Source organism: Pelodiscus sinensis, chromosome 12, assembly GCF_049634645.1.
Source record: "Pelodiscus sinensis isolate JC-2024 chromosome 12, ASM4963464v1, whole genome shotgun sequence".
In the NCBI taxonomy this organism is placed as follows: domain Eukaryota; kingdom Metazoa; phylum Chordata; order Testudines; family Trionychidae; genus Pelodiscus; species Pelodiscus sinensis.
In genome coordinates this window covers 36,479,751-36,505,966 of record NC_134722.1, presented here as the reverse complement: position 1 = coordinate 36,505,966, position 26,216 = coordinate 36,479,751, and the positions used below count along the sequence as shown (strand labels likewise).

General features: G+C 41.7%; 1 protein-coding gene across 1 annotated transcript in view; it reads right to left on the bottom strand.

Moving 5' to 3' along the window:
- The window catches only part of SLC6A2 (solute carrier family 6 member 2), a 113,877-nt gene that overhangs the window by 36,764 nt on the left and 50,897 nt on the right, over positions 1 to 26,216 (bottom strand). Inside the window, exons 6-9 of the mRNA XM_014572550.3 lie at positions 25,050 to 25,153; positions 17,787 to 17,911; positions 14,489 to 14,601; positions 11,280 to 11,408 (exon numbers count right to left, since the gene is read on the bottom strand). Coding sequence (XP_014428036.2) covers positions 11,280 to 11,408; positions 14,489 to 14,601; positions 17,787 to 17,911; positions 25,050 to 25,153 — 471 coding nt within the window. The remainder of the gene's footprint in view (positions 1 to 11,279; positions 11,409 to 14,488; positions 14,602 to 17,786; positions 17,912 to 25,049; positions 25,154 to 26,216) is intronic.

Below are 26,216 nucleotides of genomic sequence, written 5' to 3'. Positions count from 1 at the left end.
GGAAAACACAGCATGCTCCAGGTGGCACTGAAGGCTAGCTGCCCCCAGCTCTGCTGAGACCCTCTCTCTTCCGGCAGCATGGAGTTGAGCCTCCTTCCACCTTGCCCACTGGCCTGATGAGGCTGTTGGTCCCACTGCATGTACTGATGTGCATCGCCAATAGAAACATGTGCAGCAGGCTGTAGACGCTCTGCCAATCAGCTGGGAGGCATTTGAATCTCTCCTGGGTTGCTGCCTGAGTGCACAGCTTACAGGGAACACTGATCATGGTGCTTGGTGCAAAGTTCAAATGGTTAATTATTCTCAACATTAAAATCACTGTAATCAAATCACTCCTTAAGATTTTCTTTGTTAAACTAAATAGATTAAGGTAATTGAGTCTGTTACTAGAAAAGAGTTTTACTAATCCTTTAATCATTCCTGTGGCTCTTCTCTGAACCCTCTCAATTCCCCTGTGTAGGCAGTAAGTCCTTTTCATTATTTACCACTCCTCCAGTTTTTGTATCATCTGCAGCCTTTATCAGTGTTGATTTTGTTTTATTTCAGGTCACTGAAAAAAATATTAAATAGAACACATCCCTGCGGGACTCCATTTGAAATGCACACAATTGACAGCGGGCCCTCATTTAGAAGGCCTATAATTATCTGGGTTATCCCATTTACCATTTTTAACTACTGGCAAGACACTGACAATTAACATTAACAGCACTGTGAGTTCCTTAGCCAGCTCTTTAAAACTTTTGGTTACATGTCATCTGAACTTGGCTGATTTACAAGGGTTTAACTGTAGTAGCTTCTGATCACCATCCTCCAAAGATACTCTTAGAATGGAAACAGTGTTATCATCAGTTTTTTCTCCAAAATACAGAGCAGATATATTTACTGAACACTTGCCTTTCTGCATTGTTACTGATAATTCTTCCATTTCCACATAGTAAAGGGCCAATATGAATGTCAGGATTGTTCTACTTCCCAGTAGAACTAAGTCTCCTTATTGTTGCTAACTCTGATGTTCATATATTTCACCTTGTGTTCCCATATTTATAGCTTTCTATAGTTCATAACTTAGGATAGATATTAATTACTATCAGTTTCCCTTTTCTTTGATCATTATATATTTTTTATCTTTTATATATGCCTTCACTTCCCCTCCACACCTATTTTTAGCCTTCCTCAATTGTGATTTTTGGGCATTAATAAAGTATTCTTAAACAATTTCCAACAATCATTCAGATTTTTATGATTAAATTCTTCTTCCTAGCTGATATAGCTCATAATTGTTTTCAGCTTTGTGAAATTGGCCTTGTTAAAGCCAATATATATTATTGGTATAGACTTTATTTTGCTTCCATATTGTAAATACAATCAAGCTACAATTACTTGTACTTAAGCTACAATTAATTTTTAGTTCTGTAATCAGTTCCTCTTTATCTGTCAAGACTCAATCTAATATAGAATTCTCCCATGTTGGATGTATCACTTTTTGACTTAGCAATTGTCATACAGAGAATACTAGAAGATTCACCCAGCATTGCTCAACTCCTTACCTCAATTATTGTTTGAATAATAAAATGGAAATATACATGCTTAATTTAAATAATTGCTCTGGAGTGGCGTTGGGGATGAGAGGTTCAGTATGTAGGCTGCTCTGGGGAGAAAGAATTACCCCAGCCCTCTCTCACCACAGCAACTTGCAGCTGAGTAAGAAGCACCTCTCCGTGGCCACTGTAGCCTCAGTGGGCACAACCATGTTCACTAGCTGGGCCAGGTCCAGGCTCATCTGTCCTCTGTGCTCCCCAGCCAGAATGAAGAATACAGCAAACAGTGCACTTTCCCCTCACTCCCTGACTAAGGTGAACAGCCAGCAATATCCCCATAAGAATCGGGAAGGGAGGAGCTTCAACCCCTCTTTCCTTAAAGGGCACCTGGGGGTATGGGAGGTTTAGGACTAAGTCAGTCCTGGATGAGGAGGGGGCACCCCCAGTCAGCCCTTTTCACCTGCCTGATGATTCTGTGTCTCTTTTTGGTATGGGTTTATGAGAAGCAATTCCAGGCATATCTCATTTTCCTGGCACAACATTGCTTCACATTATGATAAGAGGAAACTGTATAGCAAATTTGGTGGGCCTAGTGCTTACCATTTAGTTCTTGAATAAACAAACTCTCTAAAATATATAGTAGACTAGAGGACTTACCCGGCATTACCCGGGTCCAGGTCCAGCCTGGGGTGGTGGGGGCTACGTGGCATAGTGCGCAGTTGCTCCTTGGGGACAATCTAGGGTAGCGGGGGCTCTGCTGCCAGCCAATGGATGCTCCCCAAGGTCATTTGTGAGTACAACTGTCCCCCATTCTTGCTGCCCCCCTGTGGTCATTCAGGAGTATAGCTGTCCCTGCTATCACATCCCTCCCTTTTCATTTGATGTGAAACGATCCCATTCCAGGCACATCCCATTGTTCTGGAAGAACAAAACCCTGAGCTTGCTTTAAGTTATAAAAGGAAGCTGCATACCAAATTTGGTGGTCCTAGCTTTTACCATTTAGGAGGAGGACTTTGAGCAAATGGACAGACACACAGACAGGCACACAGATGCACAAACTCTCTAAAATATATAATAGATTATTTTGAAATTACAAGAATATTTTAGTACTGGCAGCATAAGACCTCCAGCATATGTCATTCAAATTGAAGACCCCCTTGATCACCAGCACCTAGTAGTTAGAGGTGTAAGGATCTGGTCATCATGTTCTCTAGTGTGATATGGTGGTGTTTAGCTAACATCAATTAATACTCCCTCTTGTGCTTTATATGATTCATAAGTACACAAAATCATTTTATTCCAAATTGTAGTGGCTCCAAAACCAATAGTGCCATTTTTGACATAGAGCCCCATTCTCCTTTTGCCCACTCAGTCCTTCCTAAATAGGTTATAACCATTGATTTTAATATTGCAGTCTTACATATCACCACCAAGTTCCTGTAATACCTACTAGATAGAATTTGTATTCATACCTGAGCAATTCGAGTTCAGTTTTGTTTGTGATCCAGGCTCCTAGTATTGGTGCATAAGCAATTAAAGATTTTGTTCTCTTCATATCTTTTAGTTCTTTCATTAATTTTGTTTTTAATATCTTGATTCTGTGCTGAATGATCTCTCATATTTTCCCTGGTTTTACTCTCCTCTTTTGTTATTAGTTTAATGCTCGCCTGACTACTTGCACCAAACTGCTACAGAGGATTTTGGTTCCCCCTCTACTGGTGGAGGATATCCAAACTATACTGGCTCCTCTCCCTATAGGAGGTTGACCTATGTGCCACAAAACCAAAATCTTCCACCTTCCACCACTTAGCTAGTGGTTCATTTCCAGAATATTCTGCCTTCTGGGACAGGACAGATCTCAGAGAAGATTGTTTAGAGTTTCCTGGGAAATTGGAAGTGTCCTGAAGAAGAATCATCGATTATCTGTGAGCTTTCCCATGATTCAGTGTCATTATTTTCCATGTGAACCACCATGAATAGATCCTTGCCCACTGACTTCATTTGACTCTCCTATCTTAGAATGGAGTCTTTGTTCCAGGAAGATGGAGCACTGTCCTGTTGTCTCTCTGTTCCTTTGCAGAATGATCTTTTAATTCTTCTGAGTACAAAATCACCAACAAGTACCATCTGTTTTTTTTCAACAGGAGGAAAACTCTTTGTGGATAAGCTTGATTTTCTTACAGTTGGGCTTAGCTGTCATCCATTCATGTACATCTCTCCATTCCCTAGGACCAGCTGGATCTTGAGAGGAATCTTCCATAGTTTCCACACTGAGGATCTGGTGTTGACTGGAAACTTAGCTGTGTGGAAGTCCTCATGGTCTTCATCTCTTTGGTGGCCAGAGCCTATAGATCCTCATTTGTCTCTAGCCATTGTGATCTCTTGCCCTGTGGTGGTTATGAACCTGCCAGGCCTCCTCTTTGCTTTCCTGTCTTGTTGGTGGTCTGCTCCTATCTCCCTGGGGTACTGAGGTTTCCCAGGCCATGTCTACACTGAGAGATAAAGTCAAATGTATTAAGATATATTTTTAGCACCTGATTTTGTAATATATTTTTAGCACCTGATTTGCATGAGAATTTGACATAATTTGTAGTGCATCCCCAGTAGGGTGGCAACCATCAACTTTGGAACAATGCCCCCTTTGCATTCTGGATTATGCTCCCAGTGCACACTGGGAACAAAACTGTGATGCTGGTTGTCTGTGGCCCATAATGCACTCATTTCCTCCCTCTCCCCCTGCTTCAGACAATCAGTCCTTCACACACTTTTTTCTCTTGCTGGTTATTTGTGCAGATGCCAAAGCAGCATGAGCCTGGAACCCATTGTGGAGCTCATTGTGCATGAAAGCATTAGGATGATGATGTTAACTTTGGTGGGCCTAATGATGGAGTATGTCCAGAGCATATCCAGGGATATGCTTAAATGAGGAAGAATCCCAAGAGCCACGAACATACTCTCCTACGAAGCACTGGAGCTGAGAGAATTGAAGAAGTCACTGGCATTCAATCCTCTGGACACAGTGGAACACCAGTTCTGGTGCTGTCAGACAAGCACAAACTGGGTGGGATCACATTATGATGCAGGTATGTGACAATCAGCAGTGGCTGAAAAACTTCTGTATGTGTAAGGCCACTTCCATGGAAGTTTGTGAATTGCTTTCATCCATCCCGAGGTGCAAGATACAAGAATGAGATCTGCTCTGACAGTGGAGAAGCGTAGGGCAATAGCCCTGCGGAAGCTTGCAATGCCAAATAGCTACTGATCAGATTGGAATCAATTCAGAGTGGGGAAATCTATAGTGGAGGCTGTTGTGATCCAAGTAGCCAAATAATCAATACCCTTCTGCTATGGGGGGCAGTGATTCTGGGAAGCATGGAGGGCACACTGGAGGGCTTTTGCTGTGCTGGGGTTCCTTAACTGTGGTGGGGCGATAGATGGAATGTACATCCACATCTTGGTACCTGGTCACCTTGCCATGGAGTACATAAACCATAAGGGGTATTTCTTGATGATGCTGCAGGTGCTGATAGATCACAAGGACCATTTCACCAACATCAACATGGGATGGTTAGGAAAGGTGTCCGTTACATACTTCTTTAGGAACTCCTCCCTCTTCAGCAAGCTGCAAGCTGGAACTTTTTTCCAAACTGGAAAATTACCGTCAGAGACATTAAAATGCCAATAATGATCGTTGGTGACACAGCATACCCCTTGCTCCCGTGGCTCATGAAGCAATACATGGACAGCCTGGATCACAGTAAGGAGCAGTTCAACTACAAGTGCAGAATGGTGGTAGAATGTGCTTTGGGGCATTTAAAGGGAAGGTTTAAGAGTCTCCTGACTAGGCTGTAACTCAGTGAACCCAACATTCCTTTGTGGTGGCATCCTGTTGTGTGCTCCATAATCATTGTGAGAGCAAGGGGGAAGTTATCTGTCAGGGTAGAGGGCTGAGGCACAGCACCTAGCCAGGGATTTTGAGCAGCCAGATACCAGGACAATAAGGAGAGCACAGTGAAGGTCAGTGCAAATCAGAGAGGCTTTGAAAGACAGTTTTATGAATGGCCAATTTTAAACAGAGTTACGGCTGTTAAACTTTAAGGCTACGTCTACCCTGGCCACAATTTCCGGAAAAGCCATGCAAATCAGGTAAGTTAGGATAGGGAACCCCCCCGCGGATTTAAATAAACATGTCCGCCGCTTTTTTTCCGGCTTGGGGAAAAGCCGGAAAAAAAGCGTCTAGACTGGCGCGATCCTCCGGACTAAAGCCCTTTTCCGGAGGATCTCTTATTCCTTTGAAGTACATTCCACAATGAATACTTTGAAGTACTTTGAAGTACATTCCACAATGAGTAACGGTAGTTCGAACTAGGAAGCCTAGTTCGAACTACCTAGTTCGTGCCGCGTGTAGCCGCGCGGCACGGGGTTCGAACGAGCGGGGATTTAAAAATGGCGGCGCCCCGCTTATGCAAATGAAGCCCGGGAAATTCAAATCCCGGGCTTCATTTGAAATTGCGGTATGCCTACATTACCCCGCTAGTTTGAACTAGCGGGGTAGTGTAGACATACCCAAAAGGAATCCAGCATGGGAACTTTGAGGTGTGCATATGATCACAATTGTGAGAAAGGCAGCTTTTTGCTTCATGATGTATTACTGGGGATTGACTGGTAAGGCTGCCCTTGAGCCCCAACCCCCTTTTGTTCTAAGGCCTTCGGGAGAGGAGGCTATGGAACTTGGTGAGGAGGGAACGGTGGTCTGGTAGGGCTGGAGGGGGTGACTGTTCAGGTAAGCATTCTGGAAAGCCATCATGTGGTCCATCACATCTACTCTCTCCTGGTGCCTCAACTCTCACTCTCTGCACGCTCTCCTTTCCTCTGCTCACATCTCCTCCAGCAGCATATTCCTCCACTCCCTGATGTGCTCGCTGGCCAAGTGGGTGGATTGCATTTGCTCCTTGAACGTCTCTTCCCTAGTCCATTTTCATCTGCAGGTTTGTGCCAGGTGGACAGTTGGTGGGGCCAAAGGAGCATACAGCAGGCTGACTGCTGTTCCCGCTGTAACAAAAAGTGAAGGGCAGACTTTTCAGGAGATGCACTGTAGAATGTAAAGCCAAATCTGATCAAATAGAAGGAAGATTGGTCGAAAGACAATAGGGTTGTATTATGTATGAGGCCACAGTTATGCTTTTAGGTGGTCTCTTTGCAACAGGTACTCAGGGGAGCAGCTGGATTCGGTTTGGAGGCAAGCATGGTAAGGGACAGGCTGGGGCACAAGCCCTGCAGGAGGGAGGGGGTGGAGGCCCAGGCATGACAACAGAGCAGAGCAGGGGCTCACATGGTATCCAAGTGTTGGCACTCCCCATTTGTGAGGGGAGTGCGACTTTATTCAAGATGGGCAAATGGAGGTTTACTGCAGGGGGCATCAGCTAATAGCTTCCCTTGCTTCATCCAGGTTGCTAGGCATGATATCAGTCTTCTCTGAATCATACAGAGTGTTAGGGAGGAGATGCTGACTGAATGTGACCAGAAACGTGGCTTTGTGCTGCAATGATGCTAGACCACCTACTGCTGGCTTGGCGTGGAAAGGTATCCTGCTATGGAGGATGGAATAAGGCAGCCTCCTTAAAAAGTCTTGTGAGAAGGATGAAAGAGTTCCTCTACAAGAGCTGCATGGAGATGCACAGACACATTAATAAGCTGTTCCAGGAAGCCTACACTGTGTAGGCAAAGTGGCCACCACAAATCACATCCAATTGCCTTAACCAATTTTTAGCAAGATAAAAATGGTGAACTCAACAGACTGACATGACCTGGGAGGAAGGGATTAGCTCCAATGTTATAAAAGGTTCTTGGCTCTCAGTGACCTTTGGATGCCCCACTCACCTGCTGACCATTGCCCTCCTCCATCTTCTCCTCTACCATGTTGTCCTTCAGATTGTGGCCCAAGACTGCCTAAGGAATGTCTTGAGAGGAATCCACAGTCTGGCTAGTGAAGCTGGTTGGGTCCCCTGGCCCCCTCAAGGATCACATGCAGCTGCTTGTAGAAATGGCATATTTGTGGCGATGCTCCAGACCATCCATTTACCTCCTTTGTCTTTTGGTAAGACTGCCTCGGTTCCTTTATTTTTCACTCAGTTCTGCTGAGCATCCCTGGTGTATCCTTTCTCCTCCATGCCCTTTGTGATCTTGGCTTAGATATCGCTGTTCCTTTTGCTGCTTCATAATTCTGGGAGAACAGATTCCTCTTCCTACGCAGCAATGAGGTCCAGGATCTCCCGCACACTCCATGCTGGTACTCGTTGGCAACCCTGGGAACTCATGGAGCTCATGGTACTTGAACTCATGGTCAGGTGTGCTGCCTGCTTTGAGGTGTGCTCATCACCGGAATTACATTAAGTTTTTCTTGGGGCTTTTTCTGTTCACCTGGAGAACAGTAGAGTTCAAAGTCGTGGTCAGAGCGGTCACTGCAGGGCAGTGTGGGACACCTCCCAGAGGCCAAGAACATCAACTTTTACAGCTCCGTGGAAAGTTGACCATGCAAGATAGAATTAATTTTTTCCTGGGGCCCAGGGTAGACCAGGCCCCAGGGCTATCTAGGAATACTTCTCCTTCTCAGTAGCATTTCTATTTGCCCCTCTAACCGAAGAATACTTTCCTCTGATATGCCACCAACTTGCACTTCATGAACAGGGAAGTCCCTTCTTGTTGCAGACAGGAAAGAAAACATGGCACATCTGCTGCAGGTCACCACAACTGTTCCATCACTGGTCATCTTAAAATCACATGCAGAGCTGAACCTGGAAGGGAAGCCTCTCATTCTCCCTCTCTCAATTCTGTCCAAGACTCTCCTGTTAGCTACTTCTGTTTGCCTCACAAGTGACTTTTTATACCAGATCTCCTGTCTAGCTCAGCTCTGTGTTGTTCCCTCTACCAGGGAGTGATTAACCACTTAGACACTTCAAATAGCAGGGCTCATCAAAGCTCTTAAAACCATTGCAATTCTTCTGTCATGTTTATCCTCCAGGTACCAGAGGTCTGATATGTAGGAATATAATTTCAGTGTGTTTAATCAGGGAGTAGATACCTTGGATGACATGGAAAATGGTGCAATTGAATGCACAACCCTTGTAAATGGCTCACCTACAAAATGGGAGCTGGAAAATAGATGGTATCCTTACTCAGCTCCTCTAGAGCACTCAGCTAGTGAGCTCCCTCAGTTTCCAGTAACTTTATTGGGAGATGAGGTCCCTCAGAACCTTGAAGAACTTCTCAGCAACTTGCAGGATTGGGCCCAAATGATACCTAGCATAGAGTTGCTTCTCAAAGTATCTGCAAGGCATAGGTGTGTCACGGATACGAATGCTACCACACCAGGTGTGTGGTCCAACCAATCTGCAGTCATGAATCCAATATCCTGTCCCTGTGGTCCTGCAGAGTAGCCCAGTACATACAAGTGGCTGAGAAGTGTCCATTGCCTGCTCCCCTATATATCGGGATTGCCCTGGTTGTGCCGTGGTTTGTCTTTTTATGTGGCTGAAGTGTGGTAACAGGATTGCACCTTCCATAAACAGCCTCTCTCCTCTGAAATATAGGCATCTACATTCTCTTGAAATGCACTGATTTGGAACTCTATGTTGCATCTGTGAAATTTGTGCACAATCATTTTTCAGATACTCTTAGCTGCATTAGACTTTCTTTTATTTGACTGGTATTTGAGTAAACTATTGAATGTCTCATTTTTTAGTGTGGATTAAAGACAATGGGAGAGATTGTTAGCAGATGGTGCTCTCTATTGTTTTGAAATGAAGCAAAACAAAATACTTTAAGACATTCGTACTGTTTCATCCCATGCAAACAGTTGAGAAAACTTCCAGCCATGGTAGATACTAACAATCTTATTTATAAACAAACCCACTAGGAATATGTCTGTTCCTAGTAAGGATTTTGTTTTTAGTATCTCTAAATTTTTAAAATAGAAAATAAATATTGTTCATATTGTAGATCTGATGATGATTTTACTGTTTAATTAACAAAGACATAGTTTAGCTTTTCTCTTGTTATAACATACACAGATTTCATACCAGAGATGTGACTATTTACAGTAACCAATGGAGCCAGCTGTCTGGGCTTTGCTCAGTTACCATCTCTGGAGATATGCTATGGAGAGCTGGCCAAAGTTTGGATTAACAAGGGTTACCTAATGAACTGCATGGCAAATATCTGAACAAGCAAAAGAATGCTTATTGAATGGTGTTTCAGGTAAGAAATTTTGCTCCACCCTTGTTCATTATTTGAATGCCTTTATTTTAGAAATCCAGCAAGGAGACTGATGAAAGATGTACAAAAAACAGACTGCTTTGAAAATATACCCAAGGATTTTCAAGGAGAAATTCAGTGGACTGTTTTATCTTTATGGTCTCACGGGGGATTTGATTTCTTCTTTGTACATATTTGACATCAACTTTTTCTATTACATGAATTAATGTATTGGAATATGTCAGATAAATTCAGTGCAGTTTAGCTTATTTGAAAATTTAATGCCACAGAGGTGCCATAATGTAAACACTGAACTAGAGTCTCACATGGTCTGCATTGGCATCTCACAATTGAAGTCACACTAATTTAGATTAGCTAAAGATGTGACCCAGTATGCTTCTTCTAACCCATTGGTTCAAGCCTACTGTTAACCAAGATAAAACCTTGAGCAAGGAAATAGCCTGTCCATTGCATTAGATGACAAAGTTGAATAATGTAAAAAGGGTCAATATTTATTAGTAGTATAAATTATCTGTATTATTCATATACTACTATACTTACTTTCAGTCTTTGAAAATCCTTTTTAGCTAATGAAACACTGTAGCAAAAAACTATGAGGAAAATGCATTTTGTTAACTTTAAAACGTCTTTCTTTTTCAGTAATTGGTACCATTTTCATTACTTTCTGCTAATAGATTACACTTCATAAACAAAGCAGAAAAATAATGGCTATCTGCTCACCCCCACCTATTCCCAACTATACCTAAACAGGAAGTTTCCTTCATAGAAATGCATCCAACCCAATGTATTAGTAACTATGCTGTGCTGTCAAGCTATTCTCATGCTTGTGGAAAGGGTGATAGGATTATTATACTAAAGTGTAATTTTAATTTTCCTATTGATGAATTAACTTATGCCATTGTTAAAAGAGAATTTTCAGATGCCCAAGGGCTTGCTACTTCACTGTGCTGCAACTTTCTCATTCAGGAGTATGAAAAAACACTCCTAACAAGAGCAGCAAGTTACAGAGCTGTAAAGCACCAGAGCAAAAAGGCTGTAAACAGCACTGTTAGCTACTCCCCTCATGGAAGTGATTTACTACAGCGCTGGGAGAGGTCCCTCACCACCTTTACTGCTTTAAACTTAGAAGTGCAGACAAAGCCTAAGGGTGTTGTCCCCAAAACGCTTCCTCCCAGAAAAGTAAGTAGTGACCATAGTCCCATTTCAGGTGATGAAGCTACAGCAGAAGTAAGCATAATAGATGAGAATCATTGTGAGATCAATTGAGAGATAACTATCTTGTACAAAAGAGGAGTGGAGCAGTATCATTTAATATCATGTTCAGACTATCATGTGGGTATGTGGGTTAAAACTGAACTTTCCAGGTACACAAAGTTCAATTCCAGCCTGCGGTAGAATTTGGTGTCTTTAACAATATTAGTTGCATTGTTAAGTTAACTTGTTAATGGAAACCCTTGCAGTACTTACATTGGTGATACAAAAAAGAGCCACCAGGAGAGTGCCAAAGGAGACACCAAATGTGAAAAGCTTTCTATGCCGCTTCAGTATTTGGAAATCATCTGCTAAGCCAGTGATGACAGCTTCCATTCCACCCATCTAAGGAAAAGGAGTGGAATCTAGGTTAGGCAGTAATAATGAGAGACATTTTACCCGCAAACAGAAGGATATAAATAAGTTTGAGATTCATCTCTATTTCCTTTTGTGATTTCTAACAATGACCGAGTTTCTTCTTTTTATTTAAAACGTGTTATACCTTCTGAACCCAAGCATCCTTCTTAGGGGCCCAGGTGCTTTGCCCGCGGGGCCCCTCGCCTCAGACGTGGGTCACATTTGCTGCCCAGGTTCTTTGCTGCCAAGGGCAGAAATTATTTTTGGTATTTCCCAGTCATCTGAGCAGAAAATACAACAAATATATAGCCCAGCAGCATCCTCCCCAGCCCTGCCTGCTGTTTATTTGGTGATCCTGGAAGCCTTTGTCCAGGACAACCACCTGACTGCCCACCCCTAAGGCCAACCCTGTTCCTGCTAGGGAGGAACAAGCCAATGTATTTAAGAATCTGGTCATCAATTGTGGAGAAGCAATGGAAGAAATGTCCTACATATAGGAGAGAAATTTGGTAAATCCTTGGGGGTTGAGAGGAGAGGGGAAGGGCAGCAGGATGGGAACAACAACAGTTCTGTTTCAAATCAGCTGCTGAGAACAATCTCCATAGTATGAGAATGATTCACTTCTAAAACCAGAGGGCTGTAGAGGGGAGGGCAAACATTCTTTGAGTAAATCTGACACTGGATGGTAAAATGTTAAAGCATAGTGTAGAGTTGTATCCATCTGACTTCCACAAGCATTAATGGGAATTGTACAGTTAAACTTCAATGCGTTGCTTAATATTTTTCATATTCATAAAGTTTTACTACCCAGCTACTTTGAGAGAATCAAAGATGATAGAAAGGGAACATAGCCTTCAGATTCTCTGCTCCATCCTATCATTACAGAATTGCTTCCTAATTTGGTGCTTTGTTCATTCCAGTTGTTAATGCCCTATGTAGAGATGGTTGCATGCTGATAAAACACAATGTTACAGACATTCATTTTAATTCCTAACCCCTTTAGTTTACTATCCACTAATATGTCCACTAATATGTTCTCTTACCATAAACATTTGGGGGAGTTCCAGAAAACTGTCTCCATTTGTCATCAAGAGGATTTTGTGCATGAATAAGGAAATTAATACATCATTCCTCTTTTTTCTTGTTTTTTTTCCTGGTTTCAGTTATCTAACCAGGGATAACCAATAATATGTAATGTAGGTGATCGAGCTCTCATCATAGAGAGTGGGTAATCAAGAAAAGTGGTCTGCAAACAACACACAGTTACTTGCATAGAACCAGTAAATAATTATGAGCAGCAGGCAGACGTGGCTTTGATGTAGCTGTAGTGCACCGAATGGATTTCATCTTGAATGGTCCCCTGGAATACTTTTTCTTTTGGTAAGAGACAGGATGCTTGTGTGGTAGTGTGCCAACCCCACACAGAGTCTGACTAGAGATAAGGGCCAATTAACCAACCATGGGACAGGCTGCACCTGGAGAAGAGTCTGGGCTGATAAGCTTTTAACTGATGATGAAGCCCAGCTGGGCAAGGAGAAAGCTAAGCTGCTATGATCCCAGGAAACAGAGTAAGAAGGGGGCTGCACTATAGAAGACTTGCAGTTACTCTCTGGGCTTAGTGAGATGGTGCTCGGCCCAGCCATGAGTGCAAGGAACTGATTTGATAACCTTCATGGTCCCTTCCAATTCTAGTGCTCTATGATTCTATTAAAAGAGGAAGCCAAGGATAGGACATCCAAGGGAATGGCATGTCCAGAGAAGGGTGAAGAAGGAGCTTGATAGGAGACAAAATAGGAAGCAGCCCAGGGAAAAAGCAGCAGGTTTTGTAAAAGGGATGTAAATTAGACGTATCGCAATTGCTAATGAAGCGGGGATTTAAATCTCCCCCACTTCGTTAGCATAAAAATGGCTGCCTTTTTTTTTTGGCACGGAGCTTTGCCAGAAAAAAGCGCCAGTCTAGATGCTGATCTTGCGGAAAATAAAGCCTTGTCCAAAAGGACCTCTCATGGATTGATAACTGGCTAAAAGAGAGGAAACAAAAGGTAGGAATAAATGGTCAGTTTTCAGATTGGAGAGAGGTAACTAGTGGTGCCCCTATCTATAAGCTATCTATAAATGATCTGGAGAACGTGGCAAAATTTGCAGATGATACTAAACTGCTCAAGATAGTTAAGAGCAAAGCAGACTGTTCAGAGTTTTAAAACGATCTTACAAAACTAGTTAACTGGGCAACAAAATGGCAAATGAATTTTAATGTTGATCAATGCAAATTGGGAAAAAAATAATCCCTGCACTCCCCTCGCACATCACAGCCTAGGAAGGCCCAAAATAGCAGATTCTGTGTGCTCCAGCCCTATGGGTGGGGGCTGGAGGGGACTGGAGTGCCAGTGCCAGCTCCCTAATGCTGAACCTCAGGGGCTGGATCCAGGCAAGCCGAAGGCCGCATCCAGCCCCCGGCCTGAGGTTCCCCATCCCTGGTGTAAATGATATTGATTTTTTTTAAATGATCGTAACGGGACTATTGTAAAGAAAGAATCTTTCAAACAATTTCATATCTAGGTAATCAAAGATATAATTAATGCTGTTCTCAGTCGTTATCTCATGAGTATCATTTATGATGCTGTGGGAAATAAGAAGTGGAAATCACTGATACCAAACAGTACTGGACCATGGTAGGCCTTGCCGAAGTGCAGGTCAGCATCTTATTCCTGTGCATTTTCCAACTTCATTTTTGGGCCATGAATGTGCTGCTGTAGCAATGGTAACATTCTCATTAGTGTCAGTGATGCAGTATCCTATCCTTAAAGTGGCATCATTTTTTCTGCTTCAGCCCAACCCCAAATCATGTTTCATAAAGTACATGGCCCTTCCCAAGCCTTTTGTATCCTGTGAATCTGAGATTAAATAAACTGCTGAGTGTAATGCTATTTGATATACTGGCCTTAACTATGAAAACAGATACAGTGAGAGCACAGCTTCTAAAACCTAGTGGAATCAGACTGGTGCTGCCATCCTTATTAGCAAAGAACTTTATTAAAGGAAAAATGACAGGCATGGAAGATACTCACAGAACTGTCAATGCCCAGTGTGAGAAGCATTATGAAGAACACCACTGCCCAAAATGTTGATCCTGAAAGGGTTGAAATAGCTTCTGGGTAAAGAATGAAAACTAATCCAGCACCTGAAAAGCAAGAGGAAACTTATTGCATGAGGAACTTGATTAACTTATAAAAATGTTAATGAAAACATGATTTGACCTGTCTAGATTCTTCCATTCGTTTCTCTTTCCATAGTATCTGAATGACTTAGACTCATAGGGTATGTCGCCAGAGGCATGTAAATGAGACATACCGACATAGTGAAGTGGGGATTTAAATATCCCCCACTTCATTAGAATAAAAACGGCTGCTGCACTGTGCCGGCTCAGCTGTTTGGTGGCATGAACCGGCAGTGAAGACGGGGATCAGTCGGCAAGGAAAGCCTTTGCTGACTGATCCTGTAAACCTCATTGCATGAGGCATAAGAGATCGGTTGGCAAAGGCTTTCCTGGCCAACCGATCCCCGTCTTGACTGCCAGTTCGTACTGACAAACAGCTGAGCTGGCACAACATGGCGGCCATTTTTATTCTAATGAAGTGGGGGATATTTAAATCCCCGCTTCATGGACTATGTTGATATGTCTAATTTACGTGCCACTGGCGACAGAGGCATGTAGTCTAGATATACCCATAGACTTTATGGCCAAAAGCGAACATCATGATGACGTAGTCTGACCTCCTGCATTTTGGGGGTCACAAAAACTTACTCAAGTACTCCTGTAATAGACCATAACCTTAAAGTCCTCAAATGATGATTGAAAGATTTCAAGTTGCAGAGAATCCACCATTTACACTAATTTAAGTCTGTAAGTGACCCATGCCACATGCTGCAGAGGAAAAGTGTCTTTCAAAATTTCTTCCTGACCCTAAATATGCCAATCAGTTAGACCCAGAGCATGTGGGCAGGACGACCAGTCAGAGACCTAGGAAAGAATTCTCTATCGTAACTCAGAGCCCTCCCCATCCATTGTCCCATCATTGGCCTTTCACTTGCTATTAGCAGTCACAGATGGGAATGCCATTGTAAGCCAGTCTCATTCTACCAACCCTTCATAAACTTATCAAGGTCAGTCTTGAAGCCAGTTGTGATTTTTTGCCCCCACTTTTCACCTTGGAAGGCTATTCCAGAATTTCAGTTTTGTGGTGGTTAAAAACCTTTTTCTAATTTCAAGCCTAAACTTGTTTATGGCCAGTGGGTGAATATTGTGCACACAAACAGTTACAATTTTTTAACTCTGTCACTTTTTGACTCTGACCATTTTAGTGCAGTCATTTTTAAAAGCATATCCCATTCTTTTTATGGATGAGCTCCTAACATTTAATTTGCTAGGGCACCATGATCCTTATAAGAGTCCTGACTCTGTTGTGAGACAGAAGACTTTGTAGTACAGTAGCAAAAGTGGCATGTGCATGCCTGAATCCAAACAGCACCTGTGATATTGTAACAGGAAGAAGATTAAGAATCCCAAACTTAAGTGACAGGTGACCTGTTTTTAGGAAAAGCAAGAGACAAACTGAAGAGAGACTCAGGCCCAGATACACAATGGTACCATTGTGTTGCAACTAATAAGTTAGCTTAGCTCTTTATCTGGTCCAATTAATATTTATTTATTTATTAAAGTTCAAAATGGAATCTTTCTAAGCGAGACTGAAATAGACTCATCTCAATATATATTCCTTCCCCTCCCCAAGCAGAGGGAGGAACTGAATCATTTGAATACCTTAACTCCTGGACTAAATATTATAAGGGAAGCCACCTTCCACTCACTCCACTGCCATTTTATGTGGAGTTGGGTGTCTGGACTGGGCCCTGCAAGGGAACTAGGCAGGAAAATACCTATCTTCATCTGATCTGGGGATGGCACTAAGGCTTAGGCATCAGACTGGTGCCTGGATACCTGACTGAGGCAGCAGTGCACATACCCAGAGGTAGAAACTTAGGCCCCAAGGGAACTTTTTAATGAAAATTTAGGCACTGAGTGAATTTAGGAGCAGCCGAGCAGGGATTTATAAGAGTATAACAACAACCATACTGGGTCAGAACAAAGACCCATCTAGCCCAGAATCCAGTCTTCTGATAGTGGCCAATGCCAAGTGCCCCAGAAGGAATGAATAGAACAGGGACTTATCAGGTGATCCCTCCCCTGTCACTGTTTCCCAGCCCTGACAAACAAGGACTAGAAGCTAGGGATTATGGATCATAGTAGTGCCTAAATCTGGAGTTAGTAGCTTAAGTCCCTCAGTGGGACTGGGCCTCAAATCATAACCAGAACCCTGATTTTCTTACGTATTTACTTTGGATTTATGTATGAGTGAGTCATATTTGAACATTGTTTAGGCAGAAACCGTTGGAGCCAGCCAGTAGTCTTGTCTCAATAGTGTATGCATGAGTTCAGTACAGACCTGACCCTTTCAAGTGTTACGTGCTTCTAGAAAAGGTTTGAGCACCCTCAACTCACTAAAGTGTGGACCATTGAACATCCTGTATAGACTGTAATTCAATAGAATGCTTAAGCACGTGTAAGCCCTCAAGCACTGGAGTGGTCCCATTCAGGTCACTTCAATGAGGCAACTCACATGCTCAAAGTCTGCTGTTCTTCCCAGCGTGAACGGACAGACACACGACAGCTTTGCTTTGCACATTGAAGACTGAAGTGTTGCCAGGACTAGCACAGGCAGATCCCAAGGCAACTGGCCTGAATATAAACCCACCCAGACTAGCCCAAACTACCCCCTGTGCTCTATACAGCTACACTGCTCTTTTGAGAGTGATAGCTCAAGCAAAGGAGTGTGCGTGTCTGCTCACACTGAGAAACATGCTCCCAAATGCAGTGTCCGCATACCCTAAGTAGCTTGCTGAATCAGGTCCACAACTGGGTCTGTTGTAGGCAGAGGGGCCTACAGAGTTGCCAGGCCCCTGGTAAGATGAAGGGGGCATGGCTCTGTGCTCTCGGAAGGGGTAGGGACTTGGGTGGAAGGAGTGGGCTCGGTGCAGCACCACCTGGAATGCACCGTGCCTCCCTCCACAGCCAGCCCTCAGAGCAGCCCAGAGCGCACTGCATGGGGTTTTGGCAGCCATTTAAGGGGCCTGAGTAGCAGTGATAGTGGCCAGGAGCTCTGGGCCCTGACGCAGTTGCACCCTCCCCCCAGTCGGCAGCCTAATTGTAGATAGGCTTCTTTGTCTGGTTTCACATGAGATGAATATAAACAGGCTTGCAGGGCAGCAGTGGAAGAGGAGGTTAATTTGTTGGTAAAATGAACTTCCTACCTTCAGTGGCTACATCTTCAATTTTTACTTTGTGCTCATGAGCCATGTAGCCCAGTATAGAGAAAATTGCAAATCCTGAGATGAAACTTGTGACACAGTTGATTGTGCTGGTCAGCAAAGCATCCCTAATAGATGAGAGAGAGAGAGAGAACAATCGTGAAAAACACGTTAGGAAGTATGTAGGAATTGTATTATAATGTTAATAAGATTTTGGTGGAAAAGAGAAACATGCCAATCAAGTAATCATCCTGATGATCAAAGGCTCATACCAACATCTTGTGCTGAAGAGACCCACAGTTATTTCCTAATTGCTTTGAAATTAATCTGCGTTTAAAAATCTTAAAAATTATATTAAATTCTAGGATGGCCTGTGAGGCAGCAATAATGGAACAGGGAAGTAAGCAGAAGTGAAAGAAAGACTGGACTGTGAAGGGAATATTAGCAAATACCAATCCATATCTATAAACTCTTGTGAATGTTTTCAGGCAGTATCTGGTATACAATTTAGTGAACTTTGATGCCATTTTCAAGGTATGGCATAGAATCTGTCCATCAATTCTTCCAGTTAAGCAGACATTACAGCTAAGATGCATGGAAAGACCTTATCCAGCTCCCACTGAAATCCATGACAAAACTCCCATGGACCTCATTGAGATTGGAATATAACCTAACCAGCATCATTGTAGAATATAAAGAGGTAACCATCCCTTTAATCATGAATTTCACAAAAATGCTTATAACTTTACTATTAATCTATTATTGTTTTAGATCAGGGCTACTCAACACGTGGCCTGTGAGCCGCATGCAGCCCGCAGCCTGTTTCTTGTGGCCCGCAGTGAGGTTTAGGTTTACGTGGGGCTCAACAGGTGGCCCGCGGATGGGATCCTTTGAACATGGCCTAAACTGAGAACATGCTCCACAATGACAAGGCATGCTCCACAATGACAATGCTCAAGGGGTGAGCATTGAAAGAGGCAAATGGACGGAACAGATGGGTACAGGGTGTTGGTGTTTTTAGCCCCCAAGGAAGAGGTGCCGGAAGTGCCAGGGCATTGTGGAAAGTGCTTTGTATTCATGCTAATCAGTGTGCAAGAAGCTATTTGCATATATATTTTCAATGATAGGACCCACAAATCCATATGCCCAGCTTCAGCTCTAGAATAAGCAAACAACCCTCCTTTGAATCCAATAGTGTTATGCTCATTTATGTCAAGATTAAATCTGGCCATAGTTGTCAACATTAATTTGGAATGTCACCCCTGTCTTAATGCATGTATCACAACTGGTCACATGGTTTTGAAGTTCAAAATTTCATTGATAATTTTTATTGAAATTCCTAATGTTTACAGAAAAGGAGATTGGCCCTTCCCACCCTGCACCCCTTTTGTACTAGCTCTAGCATTTATTTGTGCTGCCTACTTTAATGATCATAACATTGATAATATGACAGTGGTCATAATTTGTTAGACATTTAATTAATAGTATGATGCAGGAGTCAGAGCCTAAGAATGTTTTCCCTCCTCTCCATTGTTAAATATCAATAACAGCAAGATTTTATATCACTCACTGCCTTTTGCAAAGCTGTCATCCTCATAATGACACCTGCAATATACCTCACAGGCTGTTTGCTGGAAACTGCTCTGTTCAATTTTTCTCTGACAAACGTGCCCTTCATAGGTATATTTTTTTTAAGTTTAGCCAGCTCTCCAATGCAAATGTACGGTAATTAATACAGCCTCTAGAGCATGGGAGAAAGTTCAACCTTAAACATAATTCCCCAATATTGTGAATGTTTGCAGCAGGTCAGTCTCCTAGCAACATGCTGGGCATAGCTGACCTTACCAGGAGCTGCCCTGCCTCATGGGCTGTACTTCCTGACTGCTGGGGGTAGCAGAGCTAATCTACATCTCGGCCCAGTAGTGGCCAGAACTTGCCAGCTTCTTTCCATGTGAGCTGTGCTGAACACAGTTTCCTGTGCCTTTTCTTTCTCCCCTCCAGCCTGTGCCTGCCCATGCCCAGCCTGATCTTGTTCCTACCTCAGTTCTTGCCTTTCCCCATCCTTAATGCCTTTGGCTCTGACCGCCAGCTCAGCTCTCCTGCTATGTCTCCTGCTAGTCCATTGTCTCTGGCATTCATCTTCTGACCCTTGTGTCTCACCCTTGGTCTTCTCCCATTTACACCCATGGCTGTCCTTTGGCTTTGATCCTTAACTTTAGCTTGGGTCTGCGTTAACCCCGAGGCCAGGCAATCCCTATGACTCTGACCAGTAGGCCCAACTGCCCAACTGGGCATTATCGTACAAGTGGCAATAACAACAAGCCTTATGAAAAATGTAATTAACATGTTTCATTGGCTTTTGCCATGACATGAACTCCATCCTAGAGAAGATTGTTCATAATGCTTTCATTATGCCCAAGTATGAAATATCCAGACTTCATGTTCACCCCCACCCCCAGATTAAAATCGAACAACTTACAACAGGGCTGTCAAAATAGATCTGTGTTAGAAGCAGATACAATGCAGTCTACTGTTGGACAAGGCCTTTAAAATTGGGGTTGTCAGTCATACCATAATGCTTTTGTTACTGATAGAGTTTGCCTTCACCAGAAATTTCTGCATCTGTTGCCATTGGTTAGCTCACTGCACCCATGACATGGCTGTATTCCTGTACTGGGGTGTGTATATAAGGCAGGAGTAGCTCAGGTCTACGTATTTTTAACGTTCTTAAGACTCCTTTCAGACAAAAGTTGCTAAGTTCATGTGAAATAGTATGACCAAGATCATTATCATTTTCCTCAATTCCAGAACATACACACGCAAGTAGCTTTTTCCATTTGCATGATCAACTGCACTCTTTACCTTATAAGTTACATTTTAAAACTGAAACAGTTACATGCAAAATACAGATGTTGACAACATGCTGCGTTGCACTCTGTGTTGCCTCTGTTTTATACTTGCATAACTATAGATTTCAATGGAGTTCATCTGACAAAAAACAGTTGGAGTAATGTAGTGATGAATCATGCCCTTTACCGGTATTTGGAAATACAATGCCAATTTACATTTGTTTAATTCTACTTCAATAAAGCCTTGCCAATGTAATAAAGATGTCACTGACATACTCCACAGTACTTTACCAAAGAATGGATTCACTGAAGTGTCAATTGTCTTTGAATTGAAGCTTGTTTACAGGATTAAAGATAAAACATAATATTTTAGAAACACTGCAGATCACTCTACAATACAGCAAGAGTGATTCTGGTAAACAACATAAGACAAGTGTAATAAATTTAGCACAGTGTAATGTAATTTTGGGTATTGCCGAAGGCATTTTTTTAAAGTTCCAGAGTATTTCTTTTTCTGTTTCATGGCAAATTTACTCAGGATCCAAAATAAAACAATTATGTCAGAAACATCTTAAAGGCAGGCTTCCTAGAAACCTATAAGATTAATGTTAATCTAATTGTAGAATGCTGCGATTGCCACTTTAGAGAACAGCTATTATTAAGGTGTCAGTTTTGCTACAACATTACCCATATTAATGTCACCTAACATGAACACACACGTGTGAATCTAAAGTCACAGTGGGCTTGGTCCAAAGTTCATTGAAATCCCTCCATGGACTTCAAGAGGCTTTGGATCAGGCCTTGTGTTCAGAGAATTGAACACATTCAACAGACTACCCCAGTGAACGAAAAATGATATAGTCTATTATAGAGGCTGCTATAGGCATGTTTGTTAAAGACACTGCAAGTGCCCATTTTCCTCTTAATGGTAATATGTATCACTACTCTATTCCAGCAAATATGAGGAAAGCTAAATATTTCTATACCAAGTTTAGCATTCAAGTGTCACAGCAGGTCTGTGCAAGCCTTTTTGGTGAGATCTGTGACTAGACTAAAGACCCAGGCAAGGACTAAGGATTCCTTATACCCTTACATGGGCTTCATATCCACTTTCTCCCCTTCTGGGCAGGCTGCTGGAGAAAAGTGGGGAATAGGAAGAGTGTTGGTTCTACCCTACTGCCCAGCCTATACCAGCGGCAAACTACTACACATCTACAGTAGGAGGAAGCAGTGTGGCACTATTACTGAGAAGTCTGTCTCCAACATGCTGCCTCCTGGGATGGCTCAGCTTATGCATCACTCAGGGCTGTTTCTACAGTCACCCCCAAGCCCTTTGCTTCCTAGCTTGTACCAACAGATATTTTAAAGGGAGCTACTGTAGGTAGTAGTTAATACCCAACCCAAGACTATCTAACATGCAGTGATTTCTTGGATGCTTTTCATTATAGGTATTTTCAGTCACTCCAGCATATTCCGCTGGTCGGGCTACACTACGGGAACTCCATTTTTATTCTTTTTCCAATAAAATATTCTGGATTCAAATCCAAATTTTTGAAAAACTGGGTGACAAGCCTAAACTGGGTTACAAGCAAAGAATTATTAAACCTAAAAGACATTTTAGAATGTACTTGTTGCTCTTTGAGATTTCTACACTTCTCTTAGCTTGGGCATTTCAAAGAGACTAGTCAGTTTGACTCACAAAAGTTTATACACTCACTAACACTAGGCAAATGAAATGTCTAAGAACATGAGTCCTTTAAAATCAAACAAGCCAAAGTAGCGGGAAGATACTTTATTTAACATTTGTACAAAAAAAGTATTCCTTTGGTAAAAATCTTTCAAAATCCCATTTTTTTTTCATTTAGCTCCATTCTGTAGATATTTTCAATCAGAGTGTAGCAGACAAGCATAGAACAGTTAGAACACACATTTAAATAACCTGCATTAATATGTAAAGTGACAGTATCTGTCTCTTGCTGTTTGTACAGTGTTTCCCACAATGGGACCTCCAACCCTGGTTGGGACCTGTGTGCACTATGGCCGTGGTTCAGCAAATCATGTGTACACTTGTTGAACTTGAACTATGTGTTTTGCTGAATCAAGGCCAACTGGAAAAAAAAAATCACAAATAGGTAATCTAAAACATAAGAGTCCTTTAGGATTTAATGCTAAAACTACCATATCTGTTAACCTTGAACATCTTCCTGCTGCTCTGGGATTGTGGACCAATCTGATTTCATTTCATATTCTCTCACTTCTAGTGCTACTTGTGAAAGACAAATTTAATGGCAGTTTACACAGCTATCTAAAGTCTAAAATTGATCTTGTACTTTTGTACAGGAGAGTCAATAACTTTATATGTTCTTAATGTTCAGTTTTTAGTAAAAGGTAATTTGGGTTTGTTTGGTTCCAGTTTTGGCTTAGGTCATATCCAAATCAGACTGCCCGTCAAAATTAAAAACCGTAATTAAGCAAAGTTTGATGCACATTAAATTGTATAATTTCTACGGCTAAATAATAATAATAATAATAATAATTAATAAATAGAATATATCAGTTACTTATGTAATATGCTATAACATAAAATTGATATATTTTATTATATTATAAAAATGCTGTATTAGAACTTAAGAACATAAGAATGGCCATACTGGGTCAGACCAAAGGTCCATCTAGCCCAGTATCCTGTCTGCTGACAGTGGCTAATACCAAGTGCGACAGAGGGAGGGAACACAACAGGTAAACATCATGTGATCCCTCTCCTGTCATCCATTTCTAAACAAACAGAGGCTAGGCACACCATTCCCACCAACCTTGATAATAGCCATTGATGAACCTAACCTCCATGAATCTAGCTAGCTCTTTTTTGAACCCTGTTAAAGTCCTAGTCTTCACAACATCCTCTGGCAAGTAGTTCCACAGGTAGACTATGCACTGAGTAAAGAAAAACTTCCTTTTGTTTGTTTTAAACCTATTGCCTATTAATGTCATTTGGTGACCCCTACTTCTTATATTGTGGGAATAAGTAAATAACTTTTCTTTATTCACTTTTTCCACACCAGTCATGACTTTATAGACCTCTATCATATCCCCTCTTAGTCTCCTCTTTACTAAACTGACAAGTACTGGAATGGGTTACCGAGGGAAGTGGTGGAATCTCCATTCCTAGAGGTTTTCAGTCCCATCTTGACACAGCTCAGGCTGGGATAATTTAATTAGGGTTGGTCCTGCTTTGGGGCAGAGGGCTGGACTCAATGACCTCCTGAGGTCTCTTTCAGCCCTAGGATTCTATGGTTCTTCATCCAAGTCTTTTTAGTCTCTTTTCATATGGGACCCGTTCCAAACCCCTCATCATTTTTGTTGACCTTTTCTGAGATGAGCCAACCACATCTGCACACAATAAGATATTCTCTGTCTTTTATATAGAGGCAATAAGATATTCTGTCTTATTCTCTACCCCTTTTTTAATGATTCCAAACATTCTATTTGCTTTTTTGATTGCCACTTCACATTGAGTAGACTTTTTCAGAGAACTAGCCACAATGACTCCACAATCTCTCTCAAGTAGTTGTAGTAAAATTAGTCCCCAACATATTGTATATATATATTTGGGATTATTTTTTCAAATGTGCTTTACTCTGTATTTATCAACATTACATTTCATTTGCCATTTTGTTGCACAATCACTTAGGGAACGTCTACACTGCACGCTTATTTCAAAATAAGCTATTCCGGAATAGTTATTCCAAAATATCTTATTTTGAAATAGCACATCTATACTGCAGGGAAGCCTCAAAATTAGTCTGAGGCAGGCTTCCCTAATGTTGATGTGCTGTCTTGATTTAAAGCCCGAGGAGGCACTGACGAGGAATAACTTCGAATGGCCCTGTTGAGAGGATATTTCAAAATAGCAGCAGTAGAGCATCTACACACACCTTATTCCTCATAGAACGAGGTTTACAGATTTCAGAATAAGCTGTCAGTTATTTCAAAATTATTTTGAAATAACAGAATGGCTGTGTAGACGCTCACATTGTTATTTCAAAATAATGCTAGTCATCTTGAAATAACGGTGCAGTGTAAACACACCCTTAGTTTGGTGAGATCTTTTTGAAGCTGTTCACAGTCTGCTTTGGTCTTAACTCTCTTGAGCAATTTGGTATAATCTGAAATATATTATATTGGCTAGCATTATATATATATATATGAAGAAAATCCAGTGTCAACATGGAAATAGAGTTCTTCAATTGTGAAATATGTATAAAGAAATAAATACATAAAATTAGATTACATTCCAAATTTCTCAGCTATTTTATTGGAATCATGGTATCAGAGTTCTAGTAAAATGAGTCTGAAATTAAAGCTTTTTAAAATCAATTGTCACTATCAAATGGCAATGAGAAATAGATTCTCTTACCTATAACAGTTGTTGTCGAACTTATTGTAACTAGCAAATGCAATTAAAACTCCAAAACCCGCTCCTAAAGAGTAAAATATCTGAGTGGCTGCATCAATCCATACCTGCATAAAGAGATGAGAATAATTAAATGGGTTAGCTCAGTTTAAAAGCAAGTCTAGTGATGTGACATGGATATCTGTTGAAATAATATTTGATCATTCTCCATTACTACAGAACCATCAATATTCTCCAGCCCATCAAGAAGCAAAGCCTGGGATCCAGCCACAGACTGGAGTGGTTCAACACAGTGGCAAACACTAAAGCAACTCCAAAACCTAACGTGTGCACAGAGTGGTACTACAGGGATGCTGATTGTTTATTGAACTTCCATAGGGTACAGAAATGACTGATCAATGTATTTGCTGTGTTGAGGCAATACATTTCTCACTTTCACTTAGTTAATTTGAATTGCACAGTCAGAAATAAAAGTCGTCAATAGATCAGGAGTTATGGAATGTTTTCCTTTCCCACAGAAGCACTTACTGCAGCGACTGTAATTGCAGTTTACATGATGCTTTCTTCCACCAGATGCCAAAGTCTGATACACATGCTTTAAATGTGACTTGTGCAAAATATTCCTTCTCAAATCCCATTCATTTGAAGGGCTAAGGGCTATGAGAGTCATGAAATCCCATCTACTCAGTGTATGTCTACTCTATGAGACAAGATCAAATTAAGATATACAACTTCAGCTACGGTAATTGCATAGCTGAAGTTGAAGTACCTTAACTCGACTTTTGGCGCTGTCCACACTGCAGGAAGTTGAAGTGAGAACACTCTCCCTTCGACTTCCCTTACTCCATGTGGAAACAGGACTACTAGCATTGACCAGAGTGCCCCTCTCAGTTCTATTTAGCTGTCTTCACTAGACCCACTAATTCAAAGCCTGGAAGATCAACAGCAACAGCTTCGATCATTCTCATAGTGTAGACGTATCCTTAGACTGCATTTAGGCCAGGTCTGAAGACAATGTCTGGACTTTTACAATAGAAGCTTGAATAGGCAGAGGAATTCTTCTGAATTGTTTTATGAAGGTTTTTAAATCTCTCTTCCCTTGAGTATCACTTTGAGAAATCAAAAGCTCATGGCTCGATCCCAAGAAATATTGAAGTTCAGGGTACTCAG